Source organism: Cinclus cinclus, chromosome 2 (genome assembly GCF_963662255.1).
Source record: "Cinclus cinclus chromosome 2, bCinCin1.1, whole genome shotgun sequence".
NCBI lineage: Eukaryota > Metazoa > Chordata > Aves > Passeriformes > Cinclidae > Cinclus > Cinclus cinclus.
In genome coordinates, this window is record NC_085047.1 from 9,221,341 (window position 1) to 9,230,146 (window position 8,806).

Here is an 8,806-nt window from a genome sequence, read left to right on the forward strand (position 1 = left end):
CTGCCATTTTCTAGATTAGTCATATTGGCCAAGTATTTATATGGAAGCTCAAGTTTGGATATGAGCTTGATTGTTGTGTGTAATTATTGGCCTGAAAATTGGGATTGTTTAATTTCTCTGGTGTAGTTATGCTTTCTTTTTATAACTTCTATTAGTGTCCAGCAGTCCTTGAAGGCATGAAGATTTTTTAAAAATAATCAAAAGTGAAACACATTGAGCTTCAATCAAAAGTATTCAACTTGTGTCAGTTAAATAACAGGATATCTTCCAAGCTGCTGGAAGATAGGTGTAAATAGTAATAGTGAGAATAATAATTAATGAGTATTAAACATGCTGAAAAAAATACACTTTAGTAGTTAAGTACCACCTTGGATCTCAAGATCTCAAAAGCATCTTATTGGTATACATAAATGAAAATGTCTATAATTTTACTTCTTAATTGCTACCAAGCTGTCAAGAATGGGGTACTTGAAGCTTGTAACTTGCCTAATGGCAGACTAAGAAATGGATGCAACACTGTAATATTTTATTCTAAATATGAGGAAACCAGTGTGTTTTAGAGAAACACTAGATCAAGATTTGCATTCACTTCCGTGAGGTGAGCTGCAAAAATGTGTCATTTTGAGATGTGGGAATTGTACACAGCATGTTGAGGTCTCGTATGAGACCTCAGGGTGAGGCAGACCCAGGCTCATATCAGCAGTGCATGGAGGCAGCACAAGAGACAGTGGATTTAAGTTGAAACAAGGCAGATTGAGGCTGGATAGGAGAAGGCATTTCTTCCCTGGCTGGACAGCCAAGCAGCAGAGTGGGCTGCCAGAGTCTGCACATTGTTATTCCTTGAAATTTTTCAGGCTCTGGCTGGATCAATCCCTGACTGACCCTGTAGCTGACCCTCTTGAGAAGGAGGTTGGAATGGAGACCTCTGAGGTTGCTTCCAACCTGATTATCATGTGAACCTACAGAACTACATCTGTCAAATGTAATAGTTGCTCCATTAACATCTGGAAACTGTACTAGGTTGTAGTTTAAATCCTAAAACTGTAAATTCCTACTCCTGTGAGTGGATTTAATGATACCAATAGTCCCAGTGAGGTTGATAGGATTGCTGGAAAGAATAAGGCATTAAAAGATCACGTCACTAGAATGGAAACCGCTTTTCTTTTGGTTTTTGTTCAGCCACTGGACACGTCTTCCCTGAAAAGCCTTGCATGTCAAGGAAATTATATGAAAGGCAAAAATATTATTCCTTTGGTAGTTGCGGTTTTACATGCTAACTTCCTTTCGTTACAAACAGGTTATTCTACCTAATTGCCTTGTGAAAAGCCATGATTAACACAGGGAAAATTAATTTACTTTTTAATTAAAAGTGGTGTCAAATAAAATATGCTATAATACAGGAAAAATTATTTGCTTTTCAGTTTTAGTAACCTTAGATATCAATAGCCTACAAATCAAACTAAGAATGTGGTCTTTGTTGTAGATGTTGCTGTTATTGTTGTTCTTTGAAACCACATGATATTCCTCTGACAGAATTGTTCAAATTTTTCTGTGAAACTTCACCATTTGCCCTTTCCATAGATTTGCAACCAATGTGATGCCCTGTTTCTACAGGGATTTATTTTCATGTATCAGTATCCCCTCTGTTTTCACAGGTGGGCAAAAATATATATTTGCTTGACAGGGTTATTGTTGACCTACAGTAAGAAATGTCTAATAAAAAGAAAAGGGAAAACTCAGCACTTAGAAGTTAATTTAATTTGTAGAAATATAACTGAGCACCCAAGTAAGGTTTCTGTCTGTTAGGCATTTTCCAGTGAGTTTACAGTAGAGGACTGGAGCAGCTCTGCATTGCTACTGAGAAGTCTGAACCTCCCTCTTCTTGTCACTACTCAACAAATGAAAAAACATAATTTAGACTTGCTTCCTCTGTGCTAGAATTACATTCCATTAAGTCTATTATCAGGCTGTTTTATGTGCAGTGGGTTGTGTTTTGTGGAGAATCATTTCTAATTACAGACCATGTCAGACTGTAGTTGCAAGTTTAGTAAAGAGCTTTTCAGTTAAAAAGCAGTGGTTACTTGGAAATATAAAGTTGCACACAAACGAGTACCTGGGAGCTGAATCTTGGGGAAGAGCAGATTTCTCTCAGGAATTCATGTGTAGCATTTCTTGGTCACTCCTCTTAGGAGTTGTTGACCTACAGATAATCTGAGCAGAGTAATGCACACTGATTCTCTTTTTGAGAAATACCATTTAAAGAAGGCTAGTGCACATCCAGAATAACTCTTTAAAACTCAAATCTTTGGAAAATGGTAATTTAAACTTCCTCTCTTTGAGATTGTTTCCTTAAAAAGAAAGTGTCTCTTCTAAAACTCCAATCTGGTTGATCTGGGTTTGGCATATGCAGATGCAGTTGCAGTTTCTTGTCTTCAGCATGTTCCAAATTCTGATATTCTATCTGATTGTCTTTCTGCTTCATTTTTGTAATACACCTGGAGTCTTCTGCATTTATTAGAACAGGAGGCCAAGATTCCTCATGCCTAATGAATGTTGGCAAAGTGAATATTATTGGTTTCCTGCATGTGTTTATCAGAGGATGGTGAATTAACTGAGGGTGCTTAGCTACTCAATACAAAAGTGTGCCCATGCTGAACGACAGCTAAAAACCTGTATGTTTTTTGGACCTTTACTGTAATTAGCACCAATTAACCTTTTTTTTATTAACAACTTCTTGTATCAGTATCTGCATATATTTTTAAAATGCATTGCTTCTAGCTTTTTATTTTCAATCTGTTCTTTCCATCACTGATACGAGAGTGGAATGCTTCCTGACATGCCTTTCTTTTATGACCAAAGTTACCTTGCCAGGATCTGAGCCATTCCAAAGGTTATTAAAATTTTGAACTATGGTTGAAGTATAATTTAATATTTGATAATTTACTACTGATAATGTCCATTGAAAAATCTAATATTTTGCATAAATGCTTGGTTTTGAATATTTTAATGAAATTCTGATTTGGGGGGCAAAGAAAAGGATTAAGAAACTTTTCAAACTAGTTTTAGTTGTGGTTTACTTTGCATTTACAGTTTAATAGTCAGCCTTATGACCTTGACACAGCAATTCTATACTTTGTGTGATTTGTGTGTGGCCTAAATGCCTTAGCATATTATTAATTATTTCATAAACTTTTGTTTTTAATAGATATTAGCTTCTGAAAAATATATTCCATTTCTAAATGTTTGAATGCTTTAGAAAGGCTGTGAATGTTACTGTTCCATTTCAGGATGTTGCAGATGGATCTTTACTGGAGATTTGAAGTAATTTTACCCTGGAAAGATCTTGATGCAGATGAATAATGATAATGTGGGAGGGGGGGAAAAAAAGCACATTTTACTGAAGGTACACATCAGTTCATTAGAAAGGCTTTAAGCAGAACCCAGACTGCCTGGCCAGTATTTCAGTCTGTTACCCATTTTCCTCTACCCCCTACTTTCAGTATTTGATAGAGACTGCTGCTTAAAAATCAAAATACAAAAATGTTGTTCAACATTATAAACCTAGTTTTCATATATTAGAATATGTGTTTGCTTTCTAAGGTCCTTACCAAGGATCCATTTTTACTATTATTTTTTTAATTTTGCTTCATTCTTTGCTTTGTTTTGTTTCATGTCTGTTCAATTTTATTTATTCCATGTTTTCTTTTTGTTTTGTTTTTGTTTTTAGTTGTGTCTGGTAAGTTGAAATTTTATTGGCCATCTTCTAGTCATCGTATCACTGTGACGGGAACTTCTCCTCCCCTTCCCATCCATCCCCTTCCATGTCCTCCAACCACTCAGCTCCCATCTTTTACTTGTTATTGGCAAGACACATGGAACAGAATAAATTCTGCATGAAGTATGGGTAACTTAATGGCAAAGCGAAAGGTAATGGGTTGCAAATTTTCTGTTTTTATATGATGTATCAAGTCAAATCCTAATGCCTCCTTTCTTCAGTGCCTGCATGGGTTGAAATTTGAAGTGTGCTAAGGAAATCATGTTTGGTTAAAAGGTTTCCAGGGTAAAAGTTGTTATTTTCTTAGGAGGATTTATAATTTTGGTATCTTTTACAGTCTCATCATTACATACCACATGTATGTGACCCAAGGTGTGAAATCAAACTTACACTAAAAAAAAAAAAAGGCAGTGAAAAAGCTTCCAGTACAGTTAACATAGAATGGAATTTAAAAATAGTTTCACTTAACCGTGTTTAATTCTTTTAACATTGAAGCTAATAAGATTTTTATTATTTACCTTAATGGCAACAGATTTAGAATAATACTTATGTGGGCAATATGCATATATTTTTGAGTAGTATCCATATAAAATATGTATTTAGAGAAATACTTTGAGAAATATGTATCTATTTATATTTTATAAATTCCACCATGGCTGTCTATAAGACTAAATCCCCCTTCCTTTTTGTGTTAAGTAGTCCCTGAATGGTCATCTTGAGGTACTATAATCACAACCATGCAGCTATTTCTCCAGTGGTCAGAACCATTTTTATTTTCTTTATGGTTGTACCTGTCCTCGAGTTCAACAAAATCTGAAACCCCATAAATCCTCTGTACAAGCACAGGGCTTAGAAACCCTCAGTCCCATATTGTGTCACAGGCTAGTACAGAACCAACCAAACCCTACATTTAACCGTGTGCTAAATTTATTCTCATTACTAGAATCTAGCAGCATCAACAAAGGTGCTTCACCCTCATCTCCATTGTCCCACCCCATGCCTCCCAACCCCATGGCAAACCCCCAGCCTCTTCTCCCTCCCTCCCTCCCTTCCAAATGAAACGTGCTGTCATGTCAAAGTCTTCCCACATCTCCTTCCAAGGCACTGGCTGAAGGTTTCAGAGCTAAATGTTTTGAAGTCTGCTAATGGCACTTGGTCAATCTTAGCTTCACTTTGTGTGGTTTCTTATCTAAGGAAGTGCCAAGAAAGGTAGCATTTGAATCCAAATATAGACAATAGTGTTATGCTTCAAAAATTCCTCTTGAAGCAGGAGGGGTGTCGGAAGAATATATTCTGATATGAAGTCACCAGGGAGTACACACAAGGCATGGGGAACAGATAACTGCAAGAACTGGCCCACAGGAACACTGTAAACAATTGTGTTTTTTGGTTTTTTTCAGAGAAAGGACTCAAGTGTTATTGTATTTATTCTAGATAAAGCCACTACTACTTGATGATATTTAGAAAACACATCTTTGCAATATGTATTTTACACTGTTTTTAAAGGAAAATCTTGTAAAAACATCAATGTTTGCAAGGGGGAAAAAAAAGGAAACAAATATCAAAATAATATGATTTCTTAGAGTCAGATAGGAAACATCCCCTTTATTCTCAATCCAAAGAAGAGGGAGAGCATAATTAGTTTTAGGCAGATTATGAGAAAGAATTGCAAATTAATAAATAATTGGGCTTTGATTTAATGCACGTTTTTCAAGAAGCTGGAGTTAACAACCTATAGAACATGCTAGATTTTTTTTTTTATGTGACTGACATGATTTTTTGACATTCTACTTACTGCTGGATGAAGGGGTTGTTGAAGTCAGTATAAATCAAACAATGCTGGCAGTATTTATAATGTTAGGCTGAGCAGATGTTTCAAATTTGCCTTCATTTGCATATATATTTTGTTTGAACACGCTCTTGGGTATGTAAATGAGGAAGACATTTAGCTCTGCTGTTCCTTTAAATTCATTCCTTCTCAGTGTGTTTGAACTGGAGATTTTAAGTGGTTATAATTTGAATAGTATTTCTTGGGATTTTTAACTTCAAGTTTTTTTGAGATCATGACTACAACAAAAGTCTCTTATATAAGCACTTAAGGGCTTTTTCTCTCCTCAGAATTCCTAAGTCAGAGATGATGAGTTTTGTGCGTGTAAGCCTTAATTTGTCAGCAGTGTGTCTTGCAGCCCTTAACAAAGTGTGACCTCTGCATCAGTTGTCCCTCAAAGATTTCTCCATTCTGGCTTGCAGCCCTATACCTCCTTTAAAATCCTAATTGTAGCAGATTTGTTTGTATTGGTGACTGTTGCTCTGCAAGTTGTCTCATCAAGCTGGTGGGACGTATTTCCTTGTGCACTGGGTCAGCACTAAAACCACATGTTGCAGAGTCAAAGTTTTAATTGAGAGGTCTAGACACAGAAAGATGATCTGAGTGATGCTGAAGCTGTGGCTGTTAGAGACCTTAACTGTGCTGCCTGTCTTTGTTAAAGAAATTTGACTGTTCTGGTTTACGCCATTAAAAAACTCAGGAGGCAATTTGTTCTTTCCAATCATCTGGTAGCAGTGTGGTTTATTTATTTTGGTGTTTTCCTTTCAGAGCCTCCACAGTTTGTTGTAAAGCCTCGAGACCAGGTAGCTGCACTGGGGAGAACAGTGACTTTCCAGTGTGAAGCAACTGGAAACCCTCAGCCAGCCATCTTCTGGAGGAGAGAAGGGAGTCAGGTGAAACAGCCTTTCTGTCCTCCTTCCTGGCAGTTTCTTCAAGAAATGATTTCACATGAGAAAAGTATTTTTTAATTATTGTTTTAAAGATGTGGAAAACAGGTTTAGAGCTTGGAGATGTCGTATACTTACTCTTTTCTTCTAAGGCATGTGTGTGCTAAGTGATGTCAGTCTTACTAGAAGAGATCTCTCATTTGCTATCTCTTGTTTTCTCCATGAATGTAAAAATAAATCTGTGACTCAACTAGGAACATTCCGTGTTTCACTACTCTGTTAAAATCTATTTCACCTAACAGGGACAACTTTTAAGAAATTGAGAGATGACTTACACTGAAATTTGGTCAAACCCCAAACACTGCCAGATTTTCAGAAAGTTTGGCTTGGTTTATGGTGCAGCTGTTAGTTTGCCATGTTTTTTTGAGTTTCTGGGAAACTTAAACTATTTCCTGCATTGATCTGCATCACTGCATGGGTAGGACTCTAGTTCTGGGCTGAGGAGAACTACTTTCTCACTCCATCAGTTGACTGACAGACCATCCCTGAATAGGTCACTTTTTTTCTCCCAGGTTCCTTATTTGAATGGGAGGGAAAACTATTTTCATCTTCTTTGTAAAAGATCTTTAAAGCCAGTGGGTGAAACACAATATAGCACAGCAAGAGAATTGAAGTTTTCTTTCAGAGTCTTCTTTTGAAGGAGTGATGTGACACAAAGTATTCTTTATTGGAAGGAAAGAAGGTATATGGGATTCTGGTTTTCCTGTGAATGAAGGAATGAATGGTGCAAGAGTATATGATAGGGTTCTTTGTGTTAGAAAACAATAGGCAGAGAAATTGAGAACGCTTGGAGATGGACTTCTTTACTCCATTTGCAACATTTCTGTCTGAATACCTAAGTATAACTAGACTGCTAACCAAATTCGATCATAATCTTCAGTGGTGTGTATATATATATATATCAGTATATTACACACTTATTTTCTTCTGTTCTTTCTTTCATTCTTCCTTTTGTTCTTTCGTTCTGTCTGTATTTCTTTCTTTCTTTCTTTCTTTCTGTCTGTCTGTCTGTCTGTCTGTCTTCTCCACATGTTGTCTAGTACATCTTTTTTTCACTCATTTTTTATTCTGCTGAGTAGTGATCACTTGTGATGATTGGGAGAAATGAAAGAGGAGGTCAATGAATGGGGTTTGCTAGTACTGGAGAATGCGTCGCATTCCTTTGGACAATTTTTGGAAGTGCCAAATGTAGTTAGCCAAGAGAAAGAGATAAATATACCCTCTGTGATCCTAAAGTATTCTTATTCGCAAGTTGTTCATCCAGAAGGAGAAATTTAACCCCTGACTGATTTTTGGTAAATACTATGTACTTCATACCTAAACTGTCTAGATAGGCATAGGATTCAGTATTCTAAGACTTGTACACAAGCACTCTATTCAGAGCGACTTACAGAGCATCTCTTTTTTAAAAACTGCTCAATTTGTAGGAAGGCAAATATTAAAATACAGATAAGTAAGCCACCATCTGCATTTAAATGAAAGCAAATGAATGCCCTGGAGCAAGTTTTAAAAAAGAACATTAAAGCAAATTACTGAGGTTCACCACAGTTGCTTGCACAATTGCAGTATCTGTGCATTTCCCATCTTCACTGGACTCTGTTACACTGGATGCAAAGTCCAGTGTTGATCCTAGAGAGTGTTAGAGCAATTCTGAAAGTCTTACACAATTCTATGTGCATATCTGCACCTATTTTGTCATTAAAAATGTCACATAGAAGCTATTCACATTTTGGTATAGACATGATTAAGACATGAACGGCAGAATGTTTTCTATATAATATGAAAAGCTTAATCTGTTTAGCTATATTTAAGTTACGCTTATTGATGTCTGAATTTATTTAACCAATTTTTCTCCACTTTCTTTCCTGTGCACCCTTTAGAATCTGCTTTTCTCATACCAGCCCCCTCAGTCATCCAGCAGATTTTCAGTTTCCCAGACAGGAGACCTCACCATCACCAATGTCCAGAGATCTGATGTTGGGTACTATATCTGCCAGACTTTAAATGTTGCAGGAAGTATCATAACAAAAGCCTACTTGGAAGTTACAGATGGTAATCATAGATTCATTTTATAATTTCCAAGTTTTTTTATTTTTATTTGAAGAGAGCAGTGTGGTGATGTGACACTTCTTTGAAATCTGTTTTGCATAAGTGTGGATTGCATGTTTCTTTGAACATAAAAATCCTGTTTTGGCCATCTCTCAGGGGCTTAGAATTCTGGATGATGTGTAACTCTGTATTTCCATTTTGTATTTG

The 8,806-nt window shown here is 36.4% G+C and overlaps 1 protein-coding gene across 1 annotated transcript in view; it reads left to right on the forward strand.

The window, feature by feature from the left end:
• ROBO1 (roundabout guidance receptor 1) overlaps nt 1–8,806 on the forward strand; it is a 488,203-nt gene that overhangs the window by 421,852 nt on the left and 57,545 nt on the right. The window contains exons 8-10 of the mRNA XM_062510764.1: nt 3,728–3,736; nt 6,372–6,496; nt 8,431–8,602. Of these exons, the coding sequence (XP_062366748.1) occupies nt 3,728–3,736; nt 6,372–6,496; nt 8,431–8,602 (306 nt within the window). The remainder of the gene's footprint in view (nt 1–3,727; nt 3,737–6,371; nt 6,497–8,430; nt 8,603–8,806) is intronic.